Source organism: Telopea speciosissima, chromosome 9 (assembly GCF_018873765.1).
Source record: "Telopea speciosissima isolate NSW1024214 ecotype Mountain lineage chromosome 9, Tspe_v1, whole genome shotgun sequence".
In the NCBI taxonomy this organism is placed as follows: domain Eukaryota; kingdom Viridiplantae; phylum Streptophyta; class Magnoliopsida; order Proteales; family Proteaceae; genus Telopea; species Telopea speciosissima.
Genome location: NC_057924.1, coordinates 8,021,306 through 8,049,291, shown reverse-complemented (window position 1 = coordinate 8,049,291; position 27,986 = coordinate 8,021,306). Strand labels below are relative to the sequence as shown.

Genomic DNA, 27,986 nt, shown 5'->3' with positions numbered 1-27,986 from the left:
ACCTCACTTGATGACAAGCATACTGATCCACTAGTCTTATCGGGACCCTAACTCAGTGATTGACACTTCATTGGCAGATTGACCTAATTCGGCTTCCTGCATGTTTTCCCCTTCTATATTTATCTTTGCTTCCATTCTGTTTGGCACAAAAAAGGCTGGTTGTGAGGGTGATGGAGGAGTAATTAGGTAGCTGCTCAACATAAGTACTATGTTGGCCATAGTGGGCCTGTCAGCTACATTTTCTTGAACACACAATAACCCAATATGAATGCATCTCATCACTTCACTTCTTGAACAATTTTCTCTCAAGATTGGATCAATCAACTCCAAGGCTGTTCCTGCATTCCAATGCCTCCATGCCTGCAAGATTCATATATAACTCATTAGGCTCCTTAGGTTTTCCTCAGGTTACAAAACAAAAAAAAAAGAATTGCAGACATCCATACTTACATAGCTTCTAAGGTCCTCGACGTCGTCTGTGTGATAGAAACTAGTATTCTTCTTTCCACTTACAATCTCCAAAACTGATACACCAAAGCTGAAAACGTCTGATTTCACTGAGAACTGCCCACACATTGCATACTCCGGAGACATGTAACCACTGCAAGCAATTATTGTATGATAATTAAGCAACCAAGGGTAATTATAGAGATTCTACTATCAAAATGCTTTCTTTGTTCATAACTATGAGAAGGAATGAGACTCTGAAACTTACTAAGTCCCAACTATTCTGTTTGTATTTTCTTCAGTTTGGCCCAGGCCAAAAATTCTTGCCATCCCAAAGTCTGAGATCTTGGGACTCATTTCCCCATCTAACAAGATATTGCTTGTTTTAAGATCCCTATGAATAATTCGAAGGCGGGAATCTTCGTGAAGATAAAGTAGTCTTCGAGCAATCCCTTCAATGATCTTGTAACGTCTCTGCCAATCTAACAGCATGCTTTGCTCAGGATCTATGGTCATTCAAATAAAGGGTAGAATCAGAATTTAAGATATGGTCAAATTGACAAATAGTTCATCATGAAAAGTTGGTGGATGGACAAAAGATGATATAGTGTCAATGAGTTTCAGTTTTACTTCCACATTTGCATAAAATTGGGATGTATAATGCATTGAAATAACATGAGAGAAAAAAACTACTGAAATAAAAAAGAGAGAGAGAGAGAGAGAAAAGTGTGTGTGGAGCGAACCAAATAGGAAGTAATCGAGGCTTCTGTTGGGTACAAACTAGTAGATAAGGATTTTTTCTTCTCCCTCCAAGCAAAATCCTAATAGCCTAACCAGATTGCGGTGTTGAAGCGTTGCCACTAACACAACCTCATTCTTGAATTCTTTTGCTCCTTGCCTTGAGTTTTTTGAGAGCCTCTTGACAGCAATTTCTTGTCCGTTAGGAAGTTTACCCTGATGATATAATACAAGTGATTAGTAAACTTATATTGCTTAATGTGTTGGATTTATGTGTCCATCAAATCCAATTTAATTTTCTTAATACTAATTTGCATTGATATATTATGGAAAATTGATTGTCCTAAGGTTAGACCTTAAACTATTTGCAACTACGATAAAATTACACATATTTTTGGAACCAAAAAGTCCTGTGAGGATATCCTCAAAAAAGAGGATCTCCAAAGTACCAAGTGAGGGTAGCTCAAAGCCCCATCTTGAAATAGAATGCGAAGAAACAATAAGAGCTCTTGGGAGAAAAAGAAAGAATCAAAAACCTGCCATAGTACCATAAGAAAAAATTATTGGAAAGAATTGAGGAATACTTATTGCCTCTGAGGAATCTTCTATAGAAGTGTTGAGACAGAAAGAGAGAGTAACTTTAAACCCCCTCTAATGGTATCTTTAAATACCATAAGTTTCATGATCAGAAAAGATTATTGGAAAGAAATTTTGATTCAACATCATGATTAAATGAAAACTACCTTCAATCATTCCAAATTCATGATTAATCAGTTCAGAATTCTATCCTATGACAATGAAATTTGAAAAACAAGAATTCTATATCGATTACTATATGTATGTAACTTTTTTCTTACTTTGTAAATGCCACCAAATCCCCCTTCACCAATCTTATTGGCTTGGGCGAAATTTTCAGTGGCTTCAAGCACTGTACTGAAATCAAATTGCAATGACTCCGGAGTTATAATTGTGTTCTCACCTATGCACAAGCCAAAGGGAAGATAAATTAAAAGTTCGACCTTTCAAAAGAATGAATGAATAAATAAACCTCCGAACAAAAGCAAGTTGTGGAAGATGATTAGGAACCACCATTGGCTTCTTTAGACACTTGAGAATAGTTGAGATAAAAAGATGCAAGATCACATTAAGATCAAGTAGAATTTAAGAGTTTAGAAAAAAAAAAAAGGGCTAAAGCTTCTACCATTCTCCAGCCTCTTCTTTGACAGATACTTCTTTTTCATCCGTTTTAGTAAACAATACTTCTTTTTCTTCGGTTTTAGCAAACAATACATGAGAACAGAGAAAAGAATCACTCCTGCAGCGACAAGTGCCCCAACAATGGCAACAATTTGTTGTGTTGACAACAAGCGTCCATGATTTTCTGCATAAAAAAAATCATACAAAAATAACTAACATTCCCAACCGTGCACATGAAGATAAATACCGATTTGGGATTCACATCTGATACTAGGCCATTAACATCTTTAGACCTTTACAATTCATAATTGTAAATAAAATAGGGTAAATTACACATAAGGTGCCCTGAGTTTGCAAAAAGGATGTGTAAGTAGGGCTGCAACAGGTTAGGTTGGATCGGGCCTTTTAAAATCCTAGCCCAATCTTGAGTCCCTTTAGCTGGGCCCAGGCCCGACCCGACCCTGAATCAGGGCCAACAAAATCCAAACCTTACCCGCCCCAAGGGTCGGGCTAGACAAACCTTGATTGGGCCTGACAATGGGGGGATAGGTAGATGCATGGGCTGGTTAGGTTGGGAAAGGCAGATGCATGGACTAGCCAAGCTGAGAAAAAGAAGAAGAACCCCGAAAAAAAAAACAAAGAAAGAAAGAAAGAAAGAACACAAAGAAGAAGATAGGGTGCTCAACTCGAGGCCTCAACCCTGACGCGGCCCAGCGCTGACTCAGGGCCAAAATGGGCTGAGTCGGGCTTAACTCGAGGCCTCAACCCTGACCCGGCCCCGCTCTGACTCAGGGTCGAAAATTCCCAATCTTGACCCACCTTCAGGGCCAAGGTATCTCAACCCAGACCTTGTTCAGGCTCAGGGCAGGCTTGGGCCGTCAAGGCCAAACTTGCACCTCTATGTTTAAGGTACACCTTAAGTTGAAAATTGACATTTGGGGTTCCTTATTAATAAGTTTTGTTACAAACTATATTAATTTCCAAATTTACCTTTGTAAACTAGAATGTCGGTATCCCAAACACCTACCCATCACCTTCACCACCCACTGTGATCGTCCCTCTACTACAACCCGCTGCCTGTGACCCCAACTGGAATTGCACTGCTGACCTACTATCTCCTACAACTCTGTCCATTGTTTCCATGTGAGGGAAGCAAAGAAGAGGTCAAGAGCTAGATGAAGGTCGATTGTTGGCCCTGCCGCAGAGCAGACCTGCAGTTGATGATGAATCAATGGAGACCATCACAGCTTCCTCCATCATCCAAGAGCAGAGAGTGGAGTGAACCATAGTGTTTGGATTTGCTTCTCAAGATTGATTAGATTCAGGTAAGAATAAAAATAGGGTAATAACTCTTGGTTCTTCCCTTTTTCTTGGCATTAACACTATCTGGACTCTTAATTTACAGGCAGGAGATCCAATTACTAGGGATGGAAAAAAATCGTTAGCAAAGATCTAGTTCGGTTCTTAAGAGTTCGTTGATGGGCTTTCCACTACAAGATGAGAGCTTTCCTCCAAAGCAAAGAGGAGCTTGAGACTTCTAGAAAATAGTAAGAAATCAGGAATCGTATCAGTTGCCATTATCTAGGCATGGGCACCTATGAGAGAGAACTAAGTGGCAAATAGAGAGCTCTTAGAGAAATTGAGCTGCAAAACTCAGGGCATTATTTCTGAGAATAACACGGAAAGACATGTAAAGCTTGAATCATTTCAACCTTAGACACCTCCCAACTATGGTAGGATTTTTGAGAAAAGGCATGAAGCTGGTATGAACCAACGATTTCGTGATGATGAAAAAAGAGAGCTTGCAGAAAATTTGTGTAGTGAAGTTGATGAAATTGGAGCATACATTAGGGTCGACAGAATTGCAATCGATGAGGGAGAGTATTGACCAATATAGCCGTTACCATTCAGTAACGTGCTATATTGGTATCCTTGTAGTTTCTTTTTACAATTAGATATCCCATACTTGTAATTCGCATGTGATAATAACTCTTTCTATTGTTATTATATGTGGAATCACACTTCCTATAGGGTTCCTCTCCCTTTATATACCCATTACTTGTAACAGATTTATTTTGAGAATTATATACAACTTACAGCGTCAATATGGTAATCAGATCCAGCCAAATAGACTCAAACGAGTTTTTCTTTTTTGATTGCTACTTCCTCTTCTTCTTCAACGATTCCTTTTTTTTTTGTTTTTTCAGATATCTACTTCTCTTCGTGTGGCTTGCTGCTACTCATGGACGATCCCACTCTCACAGCAGATGCCTCCTCTGGGAATGTCCTAGCATCACCCAACCCCACTCTTGGATCTCCTTCTCTTCACCATTCACATCACTATATTTCGGTGAAATTAACCTCTAAGAACAACCTCTTCTGGCGTACTCAACTCGAACCATTCCTTGATGGTCAGGGATTATTTGGTTATCTCGACAACACCATCCCATGTCCATCAGATCCTGTTGCTGCTCTCACATGGAAACGTCAGTATTCCCTGATCCGAAGTTTACTTATTGCCTCTCTCTCTGAAGAAGTATTTCCTTTGATCCTTGGCAAGCGCAAGATCTGAGAATCATCCCATACGACACACTCATCTCCATTTGAGAGCCGTCTTATGTCACTCAATATGGTCATGCAAAACCTCCAACAACAACCAGAGGAATCTATATCGGCCTTTCTCAACCATGCTAAGTCCATCTCTGCAGAATTGAGCGCCGCTGGTCAGTCCCTTCGGCCTAGTACTTTCAATATGCATATATACCGTGGTTTGAAAACAAATTTCAGCAACATTATTTCCTCTCTACTCACGCACACTACACCTATAGCATTTGATGATTTGCACTCCATGATCTTAAGCCATGAATTTCTACATGGCCCCAAGCTCTCCAAGCTCTCTATTGTGGATTCCTCTAAGTCCACTGGTTCTCCATCAGCACACAGTGTTCAACGCACATCTTCTAACTATGATCCACGGTCTTCTTTTGCTAGCCGTGGGGGTGGGGTTCCCTCCCGTGGCCATGGAGGCTATGGCTGCTTTATCCGTGGGGGTGGCCGCTCCTACTCCAATCGGCAGTGGTGCCACTGGTGCAACCGAGATACCCATGACACAAGCCAATGCTACTCTAAACTGAAACTCCCTGGCCATCCGAACCCGAACCGTCCCAATACCGTCCCCGCTTAAAACCTGCACGACCATCCCATTAGTAAATGGGACTCGCATCGGTATCCGATTTTGGTACCGAATGATAAATGGGGCGGACGGCTCGGGATGGGATTCCCAATAGTACCAATGAAAATACCAATTAGGTACCGCGTGGTACCGAAACTATTAGTACCGTTTAAAAAGAAAGAGTAAATAACATCATTTAAAAAAAAAAAGAAAAAGAAGGGTATAAGAATTACGACTCATTAGGTTTTCACTAATTGCCTTTTGAATTCAAGAGGAACAACGGTCAACAGCGTAGCTTGAAGTCTCTCCTCATAGAACCTCGCTATAGTACTATTCCCTCCTCCCTCGAGCAACTACATCTACCAGGTTCTTCCTTTTGCACTTCATACTGTACCATACCATCCATACTACCATGTGACGTGTGATAAATAAGTTTTGTTTCGAAAAATCAAAGAGGAAACCCAACAGGATTCTTCCATTTTGTAGGACTACTCTAGATTTAAAAAATGAGAAGCTTATTACATGTGATCTTAGGGAATTTGAAGAAGTTAAACTATGATTTTATAATTTAAGTTGCTTTATAAAAGCGAGAATTTCATGATAGTGAAAAATTCCACAACACTAATAAACCCGCTTGTTGGAAACAATTAAACTTCTTCTCCCTTTTCTACAGGCCTAGAACCGTTTAAGAACCGTACCGTCCCATCCCACTAGTAATGGGATCGTGATCTAGGTTTGGTCCGTTAACTAAATGGACGCATCGGGATTGGCACTTTGGTACCCCGTCCGTCCCAAATACCGGAACGTCCCAATTGACACCCTTACGACATTCATTCTTTATCATCCTATGACACCTACACAGGTTCCAATACGCTACAGGTTGGCAATGGTAAGGGTGTTCCTATCTCTAATGTTGGTTTTACTTCCTTTACTTCCCCTATCATCATTTTCTTTTATTTGATGTTCTCCATGTCCCGTCTATTTCAAAACCATTACTCTCAGTCAATCGCTTTGCTAAAGATAATGATATTTATTTTGAATTTCACCCCTCTTGTTTCTTTGTGAAGGATCGGAGAACCAAAACCACAATCCTGTCCGGTCCGAGTGATGGTGGCCTCTACACCGTATCCCCTTCTATGGACTCTTCTCCTGCTGCTTTCCTTACTTCTCACACTTCAATTGATGGTTGGCATTGTCGCCTTGGACATCCTCACACTCAACTCCTTCATCGCATTGTTCGTGACTATAATTTGTCGTGTCAATCTTCTCGCCTTAGCTCTTTATGTTCTGCCTGTCAACTTGACAAATCTTGTGGTCAATCTTTAGGAAAGACTTTCTCTCGTAGTTTATTTTCGTTGGATTTAATTCACAGTGATGTTTGGGGACCTTCCCCCTCCCCCTCCCCCTCCCCCGATTGTCGTCGCTAGTTTGTAATTTTTGTGGACGATTACTCTAAGTTTATTTGGTTTTTACCCTATGCTTCGTAAGTCTAATGTTTTTAGTTTATTCTTGGAATTTCAAAATTTGGTTGAAAGACAATTCTCTCGTAAAATTATGTCCATCCAAATGGATTGGGGAGGTGAGTTTCGTTCTCTCTCTACCTTCTTTCGATCTCATGGTATCTCTCATCGTATTTTAGCCCTTCACACCCATGAACAACAGGGTACTGTAGAATGCCGCCACCGTCACATAGTTGAAACCAGACTCTCTCTCCTAGCACATAGTTCTGTCCCTCAGATTTACTGGCACTTTGCCTTTGAATCTGCTATGTTTTTAATCAACCACTTACCCTCACGTGTTACAAATGATATTTCTCCCTATCAACTTTTATTCCATCGTCCCCCTAACTATTCCTTCTTACGTGTATTTGGTTGTCTATGTTTTCCTTACCTTCGCCCATTCAACACTCACAAAGTTGACTTCCACTCTCTCCTTGTATTTTCTTAGGATATAGCCCTAACCATCGTGCCTATCGCTGTCTTGATTGTTCCATCAATAAAATCCGTCATGTCCGACATGTTTGTTTCTCAGAGGATGTACTTCCTTTTGCATCTCACCCCCTTCCAACCACTTCCCCCCCTCCCCCAACATCTCAACCGTGGCCAATTGCCCCCAACACTCTTTTACCATTGCCCCAACGCCTCCCCCAATTGTACCTACCCAACCACAATCCCCACCACCACCACGTCCCTTCCCATCACCTACCGTACCATCTCTCCAGGCTCCACCCGGGTTCCCCTCCCCACCCTCTCGGGTTCGCTCTCTTATGGATATTTACCAATCCAACCCTCCCCCTTCCATTACCCCTATACCTCCACGCCCACTTCACCCTCCTGCCACTCACCCCATGCGCCTTCGTTCTCACACCACTGCCCTGATCGCCACCTTACCCTTACCTACTGAACCTACATGCTTTTCCAGGGCAGTGAAACTTCCTGAATGGCGCACCGTAATGGCTGAGGAGTTTAACGCTCTACTTCGTAATGGAACTTGATCCTTGGTCCCATACTTTAAATCTATGAACTTGGTGGGTTGCAAGTGGGTGTACCGGGTTAAACACAAAGCTGATAGGTCTCTTGAGCGCTACAAAGCACACTTAGTTGCTACTACAGCGAAACCTTTAGCCCCGTTGTCAAACACCCTACCATTCGCACTGTTATCTCTCTTGCAGTATCTCATAACTGGCCCCATCTGACACTTGGACGTTCAAAATGTGTTCCTCCACGGGGAACTCGCCGAAGAGGTTTATATGGTTCAACCTCCTGGCTTTGAGGACCAAAATAAGCCCAATCGTGTTTGCCGTCTCCACCAATCTTTATATGGTCTCAAACAGGCCCCCGGGCTTGGTTTCATCGATTGACCAGGTTTCTTCTTGATTTTGGGTCCACTGCATCTCGCATAGACACCTCATTATTTATCTTTTGCCAGGGCAGCATCACTCTGTATGTATTAATTTATGTTGATGATATATTGGTTACTAGGAACTCTCCGTCACAGGTGACTGCCTTATTCTCCCGTCTGGCCAGTGAGTTCTCCATCAAAGATCTTGGACCATTGCATTTCTTTTTGGGCGATGAGGCCACTCCTCTTTGCAATGGCCTTCTTCTCACACAGGCTCGCTACATTCAGGATTTATTATAATGGGCTGGAATGGCTGATTGTAAGCCTATATTAACCCCCATGGCTACCACTATCAAGCCATCTTCTTCAGGGGGTGCCGCCTTTTCTGACCCTAGTCACTATCGCTCAATTGTTGGGGCATTACAATATGTCACTTTGAATCGTCCTGATGTAGCTTTCGCAGTCAACCGTGCTTGTCAAACTATGCATGCTCCCACTGATGATAATTAGAGTTTAGTGAAGCGCATCCTTCGGTACTTGAAGGGCACGACTTCTCATGCTATTTTCTTTGACCGGTCGTCTTTCTTCACCCTCCAAACTTTTATTGATGCATATTGGACAGGTAGTCCCACTGACCGTCACTCTATAGGTAGTTTTGCCATATTTTTGGGACCTAATTTGATTTCTTGGCATTCTCACAAACAGAAGATTGTCTCTCGTTCTTCAACAGAATCAGTACAAAGCTCTCGCTGATGCTGCAGCTGAACTTGTTTGGCTTCAATCCTTATTCAAGGAACTGGGCATTCCTCAATCCATGGCGCCTATTTTATGGTGCGACAACATTGGTGCCACCTACTTGTCTGCTAATCCTGTCTTCCATGCTCGTACTAAGCATGTGGAAATAGACTTTCATTTCATCCATGAACGGGTTGCCCAGAAACAACTACAGGTGCAGTTCATCTCCACCACTGACCAAATTGCAGATTCATTGGCCAAGGCTCTTCCTACAGCCCACTTCCAATTTATGAGAGACAAGCTAAAGATCCACTGCTCGGACTCTTTATCTTGAGGGGGGTGTATTGACTAATATAGCCGTTACCATTCAGTAACGTGTTATATTGGTATCCTTGTAGTTTCTTTTTACAATTAGATATCCCATACTTGTAATCCACATGTGACAATAACTCTTTCTATTGTTATCACATGTGGAATCCCACTTCCCATAGGGTCCTTCTCTCTATATATAAGATTTATTTTGAGAATAATATACAACTTACACCGCCAATAGAGAGATCCTCAATAAGAGAAGCGAAAGAGGTGAGCCAGCGGAAAGAGAGACGGTGGATAGAGGAGATGTGGTCACGCAAATGATGACCTAACCGGACTAGGCGAGTTTTAGTCAACTCGGATAAAAACTTCGGTGAAGTTTAGGGGGTGAGGTGGTGGTGGTTGGAAGTGGAAACGGAAGTGAAGGTGGGGTCAGAGGTGGGAATGGGGTAAATTTGGAAATTTATTCATTTGGAGCAGTACTAACTAGCAAGGCACCCCAAACGCCATTTTTTAAACTTAAGGCACCCTAAACATCCTTTTTGCAAACTCCGGGCACCTCAAGTGTGATCTACTTAAAGGGTAAAGGTTCCCCACACTGTCAGCTTGGAAAAGAATCTCCAATACTTCTTCAAGTCCTAAGGCCACATTAATCGTTTGAGGTGAAAGTCCTTTCTCCATCCTATCAATGAGTCTGTGATTCAACGATCATGGGCATAAATTTCTTAATATTCATCTATATTCTTCGCTTACTCGAGAAGATAGTAGTGTGAGCTTGTTATTTCTTTTTTGGGAGAAAGTTTTCTGTTCGGGAGTGTGGTCTATGCCAACACTCCCATGAGTCTATCTCTCTCCTCCCCATTTGAAAAGACACTTCTGCCCCCTTGTTTTAAGGAGGAGAGAGATAGACACATGGGAGTGCTAGCGTAGGCCACACTCCCGGATAGAAAATTGTTTCCCTTCTTTTTTATAGGATGATCCAGTTTCAAATTCTTTCCCAAACTGGTAATGTGAGAATCTCGATTCAAGGTTTTAGAAGTAATTTCCATTTGAAGAAAAATCCTATACACAAAAAAACATAAGATTCTTTTTAACCCAAAACATTAAAAAAAAAAAAAAAAAAAACGATTCTAAAGATGATCAAATGGATCCATCGTAGGAAGATGGGTACTCTTTTGAAGGGAGTGTTTGAGGACCCTTTAGATTGTATTGGCAGAAAGGAAATAAATGAGAAACAAAGTAATAGTCCCCTATTTAGGGGCATCGAAGTGAATTGGACCATCTTAATCTAATTCAGGCTCATTATATAATACTCTAAAGTAACTCACCAGGAATGGTAACTCCATTAATCGGAGGCAGTGGTGAAACATAAGTATGCGAACGAGCCGGTTGTGAAGCTGTGATTCGATAGAAAAACAGGAAATAAGTGAGAAACAAAGTAATAGCCTCCTGGTAAACGACATCAAAGTGAATTGACCCATCTTAATCTAATTCAAGCTCCTTATATAATACTCTAAAGTAACTCACCATAAACGGTAATCGAACGAGTTGGTGCTGAAGACTCGATAGAATAAAAAAGGAAATAAGTGAGAAACAAATTAATAATCCCCTATTAAGCGACATCGAAGTGAATTGACTGTCTCAATCTAATTCAAGTTCCTTATATAATACTCTGAAGTAACTCACCAGAGTAGGTAATTCTGTTAATCGGAGGCGGCGCTGAAACATGAGTAGGCACACCAGACGGTGCTGAAGCTGTGACTCGATAGAAAAAATAGGAAATAAGTCAGACATAGTCCCCTGTTTAACGACATCGAAGTGAATTGACAGTCTTAATCTAATTCAAACTCCTTATATAATACTCTAAAGTAACTCACCAGAAAAGATAACTCTGTTAATCGGAGACGGCGGTGAAACATGAGTAGGTCTTATGTGCAATAGTCGCACATCAGTCCCATAAGGGATTTGATGTGGGCATATATGATATTGGGTTCCCTCGTCTTGTAGATCGGTTTATAAAGGTGAGTTCTTCCAATCGTAACATTGGGGTTTACATTGACCCGTCCTTTGCGGTTGGTTATTCGGGAGGGGCGACCTGGTGTCAGAATGCGAACCACTAGGAAAGGGCTACCTGCCGCCGAGAAAGGGCCCTGGAGCAGAGTGGAGCCACCTAGAAAGGACTACCTGATCCGAAGTGGGCTGTCGGTGCATGGTTCCATCGAGTTTCTCCAAATTCTCCACCTCTTTCTCCATGCACTTTTGCAATCTCAGGGCTCAGGAAGAAGAAGATTCGGGCAAAGAAGAGGCAAAGTCTTCTCATCTGCTGAGCTTTCAAGTTGTAGGGGTACAACAAAGGCCAGTTAGCTAGCAAGGGATGGTCCCTCGCAGCGTAACGCGCAAAGAGCAGGTTTGACTCTTTGGTTCCATTTGGTGCAAGATTTTTTAGATAAAAACAAAATCAAATCATTTAATAAATGGTTTGGGTTTTAAATAGATTAGTTAAGTTTTTTAATTTTTATTCAATTGACATTTTTTTTTTTTTGTTAGTGAAATGGGATGCAAATTTTACATTGAAGGTACGATGTCTTCTACTTTTTAGTGGGATTTATTTACTTGATAATTTTTTGGGAAAATTACATGACCTCTCCTGTACCATGGTCTAATTACACATTACTCTCTCTTGGATTTTTCCCAATTAAACTCAAACCCCCATTTGGCTGAAAGTGTTAGTCTGTTGTTAATTATCGATCGAGAAAGACAAGTTTACCTTTGTACTAAAACATTAAAAAGTGAATTACAATTCTACTCTAGTCCATGTAACATGACCCTTTTATGCTCCTCCTCCTCCTCTATATTGTCGTGGTCAGCGGTCAGCGATCAAGCCCCGGCCGTAGCGTTAACTACCACATCGGCATCACCAACTCCTCCGATCACACCAGTTTCATCAGCATCCGTTGCTGCAACCGCGTTGACCACGCCCAAAAACCCAGCCCCAGTAGCAACACCAACAGCAGCGTCACCGACAGTATTTTCAACTCTGCCAGTGCAAGCTCCCAAGGCAGCTCCACCAACACCGACGGTTTCAACCCATCCTTTTTCCATTCCCTCCACCCGCTTTTCCCACCCCACAACTGTTGTTCCTTCTTCTTTATTTCACTCTGAAAATAGTTTTAATCCCCTGGTTTCGGAAACAAGGCAAAAGGGGTATGGATCTGGATTCCATAAGCCAGAGAGAGATGGGCTTGCAGAAGATGATTGAAGGAGCTTGAAATGGGCCGAACTGATGATTGGCAAGAACGATTCTTCTTCTTCTTCTTCCTCCTCTTGCAACCCCACCCGCCCCCACGCCTCTGCAATCCGGCCCCTTTCCTGCAACTGCACTCCCTGTAAGATTTAGTAACCATCTTCGATCCACTCTGACTGCAGATCGAGCGCTCAATCTGGCATTGATCTCAACCACGGTGATATTGCCAGTTACTTTCTGGAGGAGCTAGAGTTACTTACCGATGTTGCATTGTTCCATATTAACTCCAATCGCTTCTGGAGAACTAAGCCTCACAAGTTCGTCAACCTCAACTCCAGGAAATCCTGTATAATTAGATGTTAGGTTACTAAAACTGAAATGGTGGATTTAGGTATTTTTTTAATGGGTTTTTAGTGAATTTTGTTTCTAATGAAGTTCTCCCAGTCAAAGCTATTTCAGGTTAAATTTTCTCAGAGAGTAAAACTATGTTCTAAAGAGGGTTTCACTGTCAAGGCAGAATTTTCTCAAAGAGTAGAATTATGTCTTCTTACAAGGGTTTCGGTGTCAAGGCAGAGGTATAGTGATCTAGTAGTAGGTATCCTTTCTTCTCTAGCTGCAGTGCTCTTGCCGGCGATATCAAGGTATAGAGGTGGAAGATGAGAGTTTTTGGAAAAGAGAAGTTACTTGAGAGAAGGAGATCGCGTAGAGAGAGAGAGCATGGAATGAACTTTGGAGAATGAGTAGATAAAAGACGAGAGTTCATGGAGAGTGTATAAGGAGATTATGTCTTGAGAACAACAATATTGTCTTATAATTATGAATCTTTTGGTCCTTATAAATTCCAAGTGTTTTTTTCTTACTGCAGGAAGTTCTTCTTTTGCAGTTACATAGAATAAATATTCATAAGATAAATTGTTGCAAATGCAAAGAAGAAACTCTATATGTTCATTGAAGATAATGGACCCATTTCTGTCATATCATATCTATTGTCTTAAAGCATGGAAGTACAAATATTTGGAGAGAAGTCCAACAACGAAGCATGTTGCTTGAATTTGAGATCAATTATAATGCAAAATCAATAATATTACAAAATTCTCAAGAAAAAAGTACAATGCGGTTCTCTTCAAGATTTGAAATGAATAAGGAGTAGAACAATTATACCCAAAACTATTTCCTCTTCTGAGACACAAGAACACTATTAATAACTAGAAATTATACTATAGATCCACAAGTATTCTACAACCAATGCAAAAAGAAAGAGAAGAAAAATAGGATCACTAAATAAATATCTTAATCATGTAAATGTTTGACATACAACACTCACCTCATTAATATCGTACACAAAAAAAAAAAAAGGAAACTGTGAGCGAATTACCCAATTTCCTTTAAGGCCTTGTTTGAACAACCATTGGCAACAGGAACTGCAACTGCAGTCTTCTTCCATCTCATGGCAACATCTTTTGGAAAGGCCTTCAAAACATTAAGAAGAGCAATATCTTCACCAGAGCTCCAATTTAAACCATTGTTTTGTTTGAACAACCATTGGCAACAGGAACTGCAACTACAGTCTTCTTCCTTCTCATGGCAACATCTTTTGGAAAGGCCTTCAGAGCATTAAGACGAGCAATTTCTTCACTAGAGCTCCAATTTAAACTATTGTTGTATTCTTTCTTAACCTCGACAATATCCATTGACCCAACTGATGATCCTGCATTCACAGCTTCCAAATACTTGTCCAATGGTTTTTGTTGCTTCAAACAACTGCAAGAACGAATCCCCCACCTGGTTTCATAATGTGATTTTCTTAGCACTAATCAAGTGTTGGCAAGAGTGAAGATTAAGAGAATAAACTGACCCTTGAGAGTAAATGCTTGCTCTAAATTTACATAATTATGATATCAGAGGATGATCTGGATCTACATATATTGCACAATGACATTAACAACTACAAAAAAGAACTTTTTAATCGTATGTGAGCCAACAGTCTTGAGCTTTATTTCTACATTTTAATCTTCTTCAACTGCACAAATTTGATTTATGCAAAGGGAACTCAACATGATTGATTAATTTTAGGTTAAAAATAATGTCCTCCATTGGTTAAATGGAATAACTACAAATAACCACCATTGTTAAGCAACCATTTTAACGATTTAAAAAATCCAAGGAGAGAGAGAGAGAGAGAGAGAGAGAGAAGTAAATATTGTTGAAAGAAAGCACATTTCATTAATCAAAAAGAAAAAGTCATAAGAGGACATATTGGCCATTGGAAAATATGATATGCATTGGGTATGTTTCAGACAGTGTATTACGGAATTCAGCTGAGAAGAGGACAAAGACAAGAACTAATGAGAAGCCAAAAAGGAAGACAACATACAGTAAAATTCTATTCAAATGTACCTATACTTGTGTGGGGACATGAGAAAGTATGGGAGATATCACAAGTTATCATGGCCTCCAGGGGTACACTTCCAATAAGTCACCTTATAAACAAATCTTCCACTTCCCGCTCATGAATACTGCTAGGGAGATTTCCAACATAAAGGATTAGATTTTAACAGCCACTCATTTTTGCTAGGATTATCCGGAAGAAGGAAAAAAGAAATATTAGTATCTTTACCCTTCAATCCTCCCTCGAACTACATGATCTAAAAATAAACAAGCACATACATAGAGAGGGGGTGAAGGAGGGATAATAAAAGACAGAAATAGTCACTATGAATCAAGGGAGAGTCAAAAAATATTAACTTAAAAGGCTGTCCCCAATCAGGTTTAATTAGAATCCAAGTTTTCATTAGGCTTCCTTTTCCTTCAATCTCCATGATAAGGTCTGTAGATCAAACCCATATCTCTATCATTTATGTTAACCTAAGATTTGAGTTGAACTTGTTGGAACCAACATTTCAATACTTTATGCTCGATCCATCAAGAGTTAAAACACCTTGAAGGAAAGAAATAAATAATTACCATAATATACGAAATTGATTAGAGATTCGCTTACAAGAGAAATGGTAGAAATTGATTTTGCAGAAGAGAAGCATCAAACACCTTGAAGGAAAGAAAAAAATAATTACCATAATATACGAAATTGATTAGAGATTCACTTACAAGAGAAAAGGCAGAAATCGATTTTGCAGAAGAAAAGAATCAAACCCAGCAACACAAAACCCCAGCTCCAATCACAATCCTTTCTCTACTACGATTCAATCTACTTTCTCCTCCTCTCACCTTGAAATCGAGCTTCTGGAAAAGAAGAATGTATTTATAAAGAAAGGTATGAGTCAAAGAAAGGTTCCTTAAAAGAGCCAAACAGCTGATTGCTTCTTTCTTTATGCAAAACCCAAAAACAGCACCAACAGAAGGTTCCTTAAAGAGCCAACTACTACTAATGCAAGAACATCCCCTTGCAATCAATACAATCATACTCCTTTCTAGCTCCAATTGATAGTTCTAGGGGGCCAATTTCTAATAACAAGCTTAGATTGAAGGTATTCAAATTCTATAAATAATAAGAAAATAAAAAAAATAGATGTACAATACTAACATCTAGGCATATCCAAACGATCAAAATACATGTCCAAAAGTTGAATGACCCATATCCAAAACTAACGGATGAAAGGCAAAGTATTGTACAAACTAATTGAACAAATATCAAAGCATTTCACCCACTTCCAACTCAAATAAAGTAACCACCATACCTTGAAATACCGAAAAAATGGGGGTTTTAACGAGCTCTTGAAGCAGCGGATGCAACACTTCTTCGTTAACACTGTCAACAATCTCATAATGCAATCCTCTACAATGCTAGTATACTTGCGTGAATCCTACAGAGATACAGGGAGACAAAAGGGCAAGTAATCTCTTATCATACTTGCCATACTCGGCTGCTCCAAATTAGGATACAGATTTTATCTTGTGCATTATTATAGGATAATTTTTTCTTGTGCATACTCGTAGGAGATTCGTTGATCTTGTAATCTTTTCTTTCTCTCTTGTAATTGCTATATATTGATATAGATAATACAATCAAAGACAAGCCATTTTCGGCCAAACACTATTGGTTTATTCACTTAACATAATCATAATCAAGTAAGAAAAATACTTTTTCTTGGGTAATATTCAATGAACAAGAAAAATACTCAGGAATTCTACCCCATTAATAATCTTGAGTTCCAGTAATTCATCTGTTGCTAAGAGAGATCTAATTTAGGTATCGGAGAGTCCTAGGCCGGAATCACATCGGTTCTCTCTTATCCCTGACGTCCTTTTGCAGATTACGGCACCCGAAGGACCTACCGGAGATTTTCTAACGCAACAAGTTTATCTTTCTCATCTTGTTTTGGTCTATTGTGCGCTCATATAACATAGAGAAATGATAGAAACACCAGATTCCCTTTGACCTCTTCCTTCCTCTCTCTCTTTTCGGCTTTCGTGTTCTTTTGGTTGATGAAAATCATTTTTTGAATATGTAATATGTCTACAAATCCTCTTCCCAAGTAAGCATTTGTTTCCTTACTGTGTCTTGTTTCCATTTTCGTACAATTTGATTGCACCAAATGGTGAAATGCTCATCAAAGGATACAAAGAATATTCTCCCTTAAAAAAAATAAAAACATGAGAGAAAAAAAGAAGTAATGTTGGTGTATTTTAGAAAATGCAGTTTTGTTTTTAAGGAGCAATGACTAACTTTGTGGATTATGTAAATCTTTTTAAAATGGGAATTAATAGATGTAAAATAAATTTTAAACCTACTTTATCTTGTAATTAATTTTCTTATCTTGTGGATCTAGGGAATTTCTCGTTTTTTTTTTTAAGTAAACCCCATTAATGAAAGATAAGATTTTTTTTTTTTTTTTTTTGGGTAAAGAAAGAGACAAGAGTGACGGACAGTGAAATCGGTGTGAGATATGGGTCGAGTGATGCATACATTGATACCTTGTTATCAAAAACGAAAAAAGATCATACATTGATACCCTTCGCCAAGTCAAAAGTTAAGGGTCAAGACACATGATATTTTTTTGGGGTCAAGAAGACACGTGATTGACTAATATGCAGTATCACCCAATACAGTCAATACTGCACGATTTTGAATGTGAATGATATTGACACCTAGCTGATACTGTATTGGTGAACCGATACAGACAAGAAGTAAAATAGTTAAAAATTCAATTTTTTAAAAAAAATCAGAAATAAACTTGATTGATACGTCCGATTCATGCGGATACAATATCATTATCATATCAATTTTGAAGATGATCGATAACCGATCCGATACCATGCACTAAAACCATGGCCTCTTCCTTCTAAATCATTCAGGCGACATTAAAAGGATACTCCAGCCAATTGCTCGCTAGGCATGGCCTTAGTGGGCCAGCAATTCCCAATAAGTGTTTAGAACTAACTTCTGCAAATCCACACTAGGTTTGGTCTATATTAAAGGTGTTTATCGGGTTGGTTCCGATTAAATGATTCGGTTCATGATGATATATATGTCAATCAAACACTATCTGGTTCAATTTTTCTGATCATATTAAATGTTATTCTGCTTCGGTTATCCGTTTTGTATTCAATCTCTGTTATTCAAATAGATATCGGTTTTATTATTTGGTTTCAGTTCATTTGTGGCTTGAATTGGTTCATAAGTTAAGTAATAATATTGAGGAAGATGGAGTTTACAAAATCATTGAACTGGTTTAAGGCTTAACTACACTTCACATATTCAACACCATATAACACACTATAAATCTTTTTTTTTTTTTTGTGACCCTTGAAATTGAAGAAATTTTTTGGGTGCAATGGTTTTGGATTGATCCAACCAATGTTAGATTTAGGTTTTATTCGAATCATCGGTTTGAAACCAAAGTTTTTTTTTGGTTTACAAACTGAATCAAACCAAAAATTAATATTCAAAATAAAAACAAACTGATTAGTTTCGATTTTCACTTTTGACAACCTTCTTAGTCAATATGCCAAATTTAGGCCAGATTTGGTATGATTTCTATTTCAATTTCGGAATGATATCATGAAATAGTCAACAAATAGTTTTTTGGTCAAGAAATTGAAATTGTTTTAGTTGTACCAATATGAAATATTGAAAGAATAAAAAAAAATCAATTTGGTAGTTCAATTTCTGAGAATAGATTATATATATTTCTTTGGGAAGGGTGGTGGTGGCAGCCTGGCGGGGGGCTGGGGTGGGGTTGGAAAGGGGTGGTGGTGGTGGTGGCAGAGAGGTAGTGGCAGTGGTGCCAATGGCATGAAAGTGGTGGTGGTGGTGATTAAGGGTGTCAAATACCAAAACCAGAACCAAACCGAACCAAATAGAATTTGGTTAAATTCCGGAACTAAGGAATAGAATTGAGGCAGTTGGTTACTTTCTGGATCCAACATAGGAGGACTCACGCCTACAAAGTCGTGCTCTACTGGCTAAGGCATTATGACATCTATGGTCTAATCCAACTTCATATTGGGCCAGATTTTTTAAGTCCATTTAATGTTAGACTGGGAAACCGTCCCTCATGGGGCTGGAGGAGTCTTGGATCCAGATCCTCTACTGCCGAGCTGCCCGGCAGGACAGTGCTGCCTAGACACGGTGCTGCGTGCAAAGACTGCCTTACCCCCACTCGGGCAAGGCATTTGGGCGGGGGTAATGCGGACATTCCACGCAACACCGTGTTTGGGCAGCACAGTCCTGCCGGGCAGCTCGACAGTAGAGGATCCAAATTGAAGAGGGATCCAGATCCTCTACTGCCGAGCTACCCGGCAGGACCGTGCTGCCTAGACACGGTGCTACTCGCAGTAGAGGATCCAAATTGAAGAGTCTTTTGGAAGGGAGGTTAGTGTTACTAAAGGCTTGATATGGAAAATAAGTGATGGGAGAAAGGTAAATATTTGGTCAGATCAATGGGTCCCTTCTCTAGAAGATTTTAAGGTGCACACTCAAATACCTATGGGCTGCACTCTTACATACGTAGCATATTTAATAGACCCGATAAGCCGATCGAGGAAAGCCAGTCTTGTCCACAGGTATTTTCAACCTGCTGATGTGAATGCAATTCTAAAAATTTCATTAAGTCTCTTTGTACGTGGAAGAGGACATACAGATTTGGGGAGCTTCACAAACTGGAGTATTCTCAATAAAGTCGGCTTATTGTTTGTTGGTAAAGAAGGAGGAGGAGATCCAGCGAATGAATGCAACCACATCAAGGCTTCACAAATGGGAGATGATACCTGAATCAGTCTGGAACAGAATATGTAAGATTCAGACCTTGCCAAAAATAAAAAAAATTTATTTGGAGGACATGTAATGAAGGCATTGCCATGGGCTCAGGCCCACTCTCCAGACAGATACCAATTGATCCATCGTGCCAAAGATACGGAGCTGAGGTTGAAACTGGGGACCATCTCCTGCTGGACTGCCCCTTTGCGAGAGCTGTGTGGTTTGGGCGCACTCTACAATACTCCCCACCTACAAATATTAGGCCGACAGTGGTTGATTGGTTGCATAGCTGGGAAGATTTGTTTCGACATGATAAGAGGAAGGCGCGTGATTCTTTGTCTAGAACGTCTTTCATTTGCTGGTATCTTTGGAGGGTGCGAAATGAACTTGCTTTCTCTTCAAAGCGTTGGTCACCTTCGGAGGTTATCTCAATGGCAGAGAAGGCCTTCCTTGAATATGCAGATATTTGGATGCCTACAAGGGCTGGCAACGCCTCTTCTCATTCTGGAAGCTCCTTACCTTGTCATTCTTGGCAGGCTCCACCAAATGGTTTTAATAAAATAAAGGGTAAAGTACACGTACCCCCTATAATGCACCCAATATTCCTCGTACCCCCCTAAGGTTCTGAAAAGTCCACGTACCACCCCTGCAAATTCCACATACTTTACACACCCCTACTTTACCCCCCTAATTCCAGATAAGTCCAAACCGTTGAGTTTAACCTTTAAGTGTTAAAAATTTGACCATTTTACCCTTTCTTCTATGTTTATAAATTTGAAAATACCTAATTGCCCTGACTTATTTGTTCATAATATGAAAAGACCTTTTTGCCCTAACCTAATTTGATAAGACCCTTTTACTACCACTATTTGTTCTTAAGAACCTAACCCAACCTAATTACTAAAATTTTCTTATTAGGGCATAATTACCAAAATACCCTCACCTTCCCCAACACACAGCCAAAAGAGAGAAGACATGAAACAAAGCAATTATGAAAAACTCTTCAACAATGCATTTGCTAAATACACATAAAAGCAAAGGCAGGCGCAAATCCATAGAATGGTCAAAGAAAGTGCCTGAAAGGCAGAACCTTCAGCCCAAGTTAGTGAGAGATCAAAACTTTTCCACAACCCATCTCACGAAAAATGCTCCTCTAACCACTTAGCGCAATACCAGAGATAAATCCAGAGAGCAACTTGCAAAAAAAAAAGCCTTAAATGAGCAGGAAACCTCCAAGCCAAAGTTCCACTTCTAAGTACAATCACCTGCAAGAATCAATCACGCAACGTATCATATGAAGTACGAACAACAGAGACAAACATGGAAACCTTGGATGGGCAGAAAAAAGCAGAAGCGAACGATTAAGGAGCACAGAAACTAAAACCCACTAATCTATTAACATCTAATGCAGTAAGAGGGGGAAAAGGAAACCCTATGGCCCAAATGGAAGATGAAGCGCTAATATCTTCCCATTACATCAAACAAGAAAGTACATATCCAAGCAAGGGCAACCTCAAACCCACCTCCTTTTTCCTTTTTTTTTTCTCTACAATTTCTTCGACCCCCACCCTCACCCTCGTGTTTCGCCAGTAGCCAAAAAAAAAAAAAAAAGAGTATGAATAAAGAAGAGAAAGAGGGAATCAGAGAACAAAAACCAGTCTGTGTTGGATTTTGAGAGAAGTTTCAGAAATGGAAGATGGATTTTGGGGGAAGACGAGGGTATTTTGGTAATTATGCCCTAGCAAGGGCATTTTGGTAATTAGATTGGGTTAGATTCTTAAGAACAACTAGTAGTGGTAAAAGGGTCTTATCAAATTAGGTTAGGACAAAAAGGTCTTTTCATATTATGAACAAATAGGTCAGGGCAATTAGGTCTTTTCAAATTTATAAACATAGAAGAAAGGGTAAAATGGTCAAGTTTTTAGCATTTAACGGCTAAACTTAACGGTTTGGACTTATCTGGAATTAGGGGGTAAAGTAGGGGTGGTACGTGGACTTTTCAGAACCTTAGGGGGGTACGAGGAATATTAGGTGCATTATAGGGGGGTACGTGTACTTTACCCTAAAATAAACTATGAGGCTGCTGTCTCGCAAAACAGTTCAAAAGGTGGACTGGGTTTGGTGTACAGAGATCAGGCAGATGTTACGATTGGAAGAACTCACCCTCATAAACCAGTCTACAAGGGGAGGGAACCCAATATCATATATGCCCACATCCAATCCCTTATGGGACCGATGTGGGACTATTGCACATAACATTACCCCACCCTTTAACGGCCGACGTCCTCGTCGGCCCACTCTGGATTAGGTAGCCCTTTCAAGGCGGCTCCACTCTGCTCTAGGATCCTTTTTTGGCGGCAGGTAGCCCTTTCCTAGCAGCTCGCACTCTGGCACCAGGTCGCCCCTCCCAAGTAGCCAACCGCAAAGGACAGGTCAATGAAAGCACCAATGTTACGATTGGAAGAACTCACCCTCATAAACCGTTCTACAAGGGGGAGGGAACCCAATATCATATATGCCCACATCCAATCCCTTATGGGACCAATGTGGGACTATTGCACATAACAGTAGGTGTGCAGCGCAGATGTGTCTCCATCCCACATAATTTTGGATCAGCAACACAAGGTGAGCTGCTGGCCATTCGCTTCGCACTACGGATGGCTCTGGATTCAGGTTTTACATGCATTCAACTTGAAACTGATTGTAAGGAAGCTGTGGACTTTATACTAGACCAGAATCGCCTAACCCCCCCCCCCCAACTCATTCTGCTGTGGTGTTAGCTGATATTAGAAGACTTTCTACTTCTTTCTCTTCTGTTTCGTTCTTTTGTATTTCAAGGGTTGTCAATGGTGTAGCTGACGCCCTGGCAAGGAAAGCCCTGTCACTTGTGTGTGTGACAGATTGGCCATTATCCACTTTGTGGCTTCATGATTTATGTGCTCATGAAGCTACTGTTTGTACACACACCCCAGTTTAGTAAATTCCCCCTTTATCCAAAAAAAAAATAATAATAATTGTACAGAAATCGGATCCAAAACCATGAAGGAATCAAATTTTGGAACCGAATAGGAATCGGAATTGAACCGAAACCGTACAGATTTGGTACAAGTACCAAATTTCAGAACTGAGGCGGGACTTGGTCTGGATTTGGATCACACCAATACTCCTTGGAACCGAACCACAATCGATCGAATACCCGGCTCCAAACCGATTTACACCCTTAGTGGTGAGGCCATTAGGAGAAGAAGAAGGGTGGGTGTTTTATTTTTAACAGAAATTATTACTTTGCCCATCAAATTAATGTTCATTAAAGAGCAAGAGTGAAATCAAATGAAATAGAAATTCTGAAACAACCGAGGGGCCAAGACTACTCTTTCCTTGCTTTGAGGAATAAATGAAATCCCTTCCCTTGCTCTCGTGAATAGATTATTTCCATTCAAGTCATAACTAATTAATGTTGCACAAACCAAACTCTCAGTTGATGACTAGCATACTGATCCACTTTTATTATCGGGGCTCTAACTCAGTGATTGACACTTCATTGACAGATTGACCTAGTATGGCTTCCTGCATATTTTCCCCTTCTATATGCATCTCTGCTTCCATTCTGTTTGGCACAAAAAAGGCTGGTTGTGAGGGTGATGGAGGAGTAATTGGGTAGCTGCTCAACATAAGGACTATGCTCGCCATAGTGGGTCTGTCAGCTACATTTTCTTGAACACACAATAACCCAATATGAATGCATCTCATCACTTCACTTGTTGAACAATTTTCTCTCAAGATTGGATCAATCAATTCCAAGGCTGTTCCTGCATTCCAATGTTTCCATGCCTGAAAGATTCATATAAGTCATTAGGTTCCTCAGGTTGGCCTCAGGTTTTTGAAAAAAAAGAAAACTTAAGTAGGTAGTAATGTTTTAGCAGATAGTAGCAATATACAGTTACTAAGGAAAAACGAAGTGCAGACCTCCATACTTACATAGCTTCTAAGGTCCTCGATGTCGTCTGGGTGATAGAAACTACTGTTCTTCTTTCCACTTACAATCTCCAAAACTGATACACCAAAGCTGAAAACGTCTGATTTCACCGAGAACTGCCCACGCATTGCATACTCCGGAGACATGTAACCACTGCAAGCAATTATTATAAGATAATTTAAGCAACCAATTAACGGTAACTATAGAAATTCTACTATATCACATTTCTCCTCAGTTAATTATCACTAGTTAGATAATTTAAGCAAATCTCTATAGTGGCTAATGTTATCAGGTTGCTAGTCCTAACCAAGTTTACATTTCCAAATGGGTTGAACCATCTTCATGAAACATCATGCCAGTTATTTTCAAAATCAGCTCAGGTATGATTAACCAAAGCAGTCTAATATTATATCTATTTCATCTCTGCTTTTGTAGGACAAGATAATAAAGGTTGTTGAGTGCATAGATTATGCACTTATTTTTTCCTCACCAAGCCTGCCCTGAGCCTACAAATACAAGCCAACATTTCATGTGGGGAAGGGAAGGGGGGGTGGGGGGGAGTAAAAACCAAGTAATTAAGAACTTGGCAAATGTGAATGTGTCAAAATGCTTTCTCTGTTCATAACAATGAGAAGGAATGAGACTCTGAAACTTACTAAGTCCCAACTATTCTGTTTGTATTTTCTTCAGTTTGGCCCAGGCCAAAAATTCTTGCCATCCCAAAGTCTGAGATCTTGGGATTCATTTCCCCATCTAACAAGATATTGCTTGTTTTAAGATCCCTATGAATAATTCGAAGGCGGGAATCTTCGTGAAGATAAAGTAGTCCTCGAGCAATCCCTTCAATGATCTTGTAACGTCTCTGCCAATCTAACTGCATGCATTTCTCAGGATCTATGGTCATTCAAATAAAAGGTAGAATCAGAATTTAGGATATGGTCAAATTGACAAATATTTAATCATGAAAGGTTGGTGGGTGGACAAAAGAGGATATAGTGTCAATGAGTTTCAGTTTTACTTCCACATTTGCATAAAATTGGGATGTATAATGCATTGAAATAACATGAGAGAAAACTACTGACATAAAAGAGAAAGAGAGAGAGAGAGAGAAGTTTGTGTGGGGCGAACCAAATAGGAAGTAATCGAGGCTTCTGTTGGGTACAAACTCATAAATCAGGATCTTTTCTTCTCTCTCCAAGCAAAATCCTAATAGTCTAACCAGATTGCGGTGTTGAAGCTTTGCCACTAACACAACCTCATTCTTGAATTCTTTTTCTCCTTGCCTTGAGTTTTTTGAGAGCCTCTTGACAGCAATTTCTTGTCCGTTAGGAAGTTTACCCTGATGATATAATACTAGTGATTAGTAAACTTATGGGGCTTTATTTGTTGGATTTATGTGTTCATCAAACCCAATTTAAATTGTTTCATACTAATTTGCATTGATTTATTATGGGAAATTGACTGTCCTAAGATTGGACCTTAAATTATTCACAACTATGATAAAATTAGACATTTTTTGGCACCAAAAAGTCTTCTGAGGAGAAAATTTATTAAGCCTCGTTGTGCAAAAAAATAGATACAATCCTGAGACGATCCTCAAAAAAAGAGGATACCAAGTGAGGGTAGCTCAGAGCCCCATCTTGAAATACAATGCGTAGAAACATTAAGAGGTCAAGTAACATGGGAGGAATCTTCTATATAAGTGTTGATTTCCTTTAAAGGTACTGTGCATGTGATACAAAGAGGTAACTTTAAACCCCCTCTTCTATACCCCACAAAAAAAAAAAAACCCTGCAAACCCCCTCTAATGGTTTCTTTAAATACCCTAAGTTGCATGATTAAATGAAAACTACCTTCAATCATTCCACATTCATGACTAATACATTCAGATTTCTATTCTATGGCAAAATAAAACGTGACATACTAGAATTCTAGTTCAATAATCAGAAAAGATTATTGGAAAGAATTTTTTATTCAACATCATGATTAAACGAAAACTACCTTCAATCATTCCACATTCATAACTAATCAGTTCAGAATTCTATTCTATGGCATAATAAAACTTGACGTACTAGAATTCTAGTTCAATTACTACATGTTTGTAACTTCCTTCTTACCTTGTAAACGCTACCAAAACCCCCTTCACCAATCTTATTGACGTTGGCGAAGTTTTCCCTGGCTACAAGGACTGTATTGAAATCAAATTGCAATGACTCCGCAGTTTTAATTGTGTTCTCACCTGTGCACAAGCCAAAAGCAGAACCAAGAGTGATTTTGGGATATTCAAGTAGATCAAGAGCTTTTTAAGAGAGATAGATAAAAGGGCCAAAGCTTCTACCATTCTCCTTTGACAGGTTCTTCTTTTTCTTCTAGATTAGCAAACAATACAAGAGAACAGATAAAAGAATCGTCACTCCTGCAGCAGCAACTGGCACAACAATAGCAACAATTTTTCCAAACGATCTTCCTTGTTTTTCTACAAGGACAACAACAGCCACAATAACTCAGCCATATCCCAACTAAATGGGTTTGGCTCCATGGATCCATACATATCAAATTAAGGTAAACAGAATTCCTCACAAAGTATGCTTCCTTGTTTTTCTGCATTAGAAAAAATAAGTAATGTAAACAACAATTCAAATATTCAAAATCCTATTCAAAACTTGAATAAGTTGATAGAGTCAATACCCGTTGGGTTAGTTCCATCTTCTAGGGATTATCACAATCCTAAATAATAGGAAGTGTTGTGATCAACTCAAACACTATCCTTTGTAACTGTAAATTCAAATGTAACGTTACACTCAAAGTTGTATATACACACTCCTCTCATCACATATGATGATAAGGAGAGTTAAATTCAAATTCAAACTCTGACTTGGTATCATCGCCAGTAGACCAACGTCGCCTCCACCCGTGGCTCATTCTGAAAATTCCACCAACTCCGGCGCCACCATCACCGCCCCTACCACCAACACTTCTCCAACGAATGTCTTCTCATTGCTTCCTGTCAAGCTTGACAGGAACAACTATTTACTGTGGAAATCACAATTTTCGCCACTGCTTCCTACCAATGACCTTTATGGATATGTTGATGGGAGTATTCCTGCTCCACCGAAGCTCCAATCTACCTCACCCGAATCTAATTCCTCTGATCTACCCATCCCTAATCGTGCTTACTTAACTTGGAGGAAGCAAGACCAAATAATCCTAAGCTAGATTATCTCATCTCTGACTGAGAGCACCCTAGCTCAAATCGTTGGCCTCAATACGTCACAAGCTGCGTGGAGCACCCTTGAGAGCACCTATGCCTCCCATTCTCAGGCAAGGATTATGCAACTGAAATATCAGTTGTTCCAAATGAAGAAAGGAACTCTCTCGATGGCGGAGTACCTACAAAAGATAAGTAGCTCGGTTGATAACCTAGCTGCTGTCGTCCATCCAGTCTGAGACTCAGACGTCATTCTCAGTATCCTTCGTGGCCTTGGAGCAGAATACAAGTCATTCGCCACATCTATCACATCTCGGCTGGAACCACTCCCCTTAGAGGACTTTACTGGCCTTCTTCTTAGCCAGGAAATCCTAAGGGAACAACGGTCTCCTCATCTTGATCTACCGACAGTTGAAGCCAATATGGCTGCTAAAAATTTGACCACCACCTACTCTACAAATGGTCAAGGTCGTGGTTACTACAACCACAATGCAAGAGGTCGTGGCAACAGAAACAATGCTGGCCGAGGACGCAGCTACACCAACAACAACAATTCTCAAAATACACAAATGAATGCCAACACATGCTGCCAGATATGTCATCGAACCAATCACACAGCTACAACCTGCTACAGTCGGTTCAACCCAAACTATCAAGCTCCATCTCCACCAGCTGCTACAGCTCAGTCAGAGGCTTTACTTGCAACACCAAATGCATCATTTGATGCTGCGTGGTACCCTGATTCGGGAGCAACCCACCACATTACTTCTGATATGGCAAACTTGAATATCAGTTCACCATACACAGGGTCCGACCAAGTAAGGGTCGGCAATGGGGCAAGTTTGAGCATAGATCATATTGGCACTGCTAATATTTCCTCTTCTTTAAAATTTTTTACCT

At 40.0% G+C, this 27,986-nt stretch overlaps 2 protein-coding genes across 2 annotated transcripts in view; both read right to left on the bottom strand.

The window, feature by feature from the left end:
- Positions 1–36: 36 nt before the first annotated feature.
- On the bottom strand, positions 37–26,037 carry LOC122638589 (cysteine-rich receptor-like protein kinase 10). Its single transcript, XM_043831453.1, has 5 exons — positions 25,996–26,037; positions 1,191–1,401; positions 716–953; positions 451–601; positions 37–360 (listed from the first exon to the last, which is right to left on the bottom strand). The coding sequence occupies exons 3-5, from the start codon at positions 937–939 to the stop codon at positions 37–39; spliced, it is 699 nt and encodes a 232-aa protein (XP_043687388.1). The 5' UTR covers positions 940–953; positions 1,191–1,401; positions 25,996–26,037.
- The window catches only part of LOC122638587 (cysteine-rich receptor-like protein kinase 10), a 49,200-nt gene continuing 35,271 nt past the window's right edge, over positions 14,058–27,986 (bottom strand). Inside the window, exons 7-12 of the mRNA XM_043831452.1 lie at positions 25,007–25,217; positions 24,535–24,772; positions 23,881–24,031; positions 23,426–23,733; positions 14,252–14,447; positions 14,058–14,156 (exon numbers count right to left, since the gene is read on the bottom strand). Coding sequence (XP_043687387.1) covers positions 14,058–14,156; positions 14,252–14,447; positions 23,426–23,733; positions 23,881–24,031; positions 24,535–24,772; positions 25,007–25,217 — 1,203 coding nt within the window. The remainder of the gene's footprint in view (positions 14,157–14,251; positions 14,448–23,425; positions 23,734–23,880; positions 24,032–24,534; positions 24,773–25,006; positions 25,218–27,986) is intronic.

What these genes read in the sequence shown, in the direction of transcription:
- LOC122638589 (XM_043831453.1), bottom strand. Translation starts at nt 939, where the DNA reads ATGCTGTTAGATTGGCAGAGACGTTACAAGATCATTGAAGGGATTGCT. An exon ending in AACAGAATAGTTGGGACTTA is followed by an intron (nt 602 to 715) that starts GTAAGTTTCAGA and finishes AATTGCTTGCAG; the next exon opens with TGGTTACATGTCTCCGGAGT. An exon ending in TCGAGGACCTTAGAAGCTAT is followed by an intron (nt 361 to 450) that starts GTAAGTATGGAT and finishes TGAATCTTGCAG; the next exon opens with GCATGGAGGCATTGGAATGC.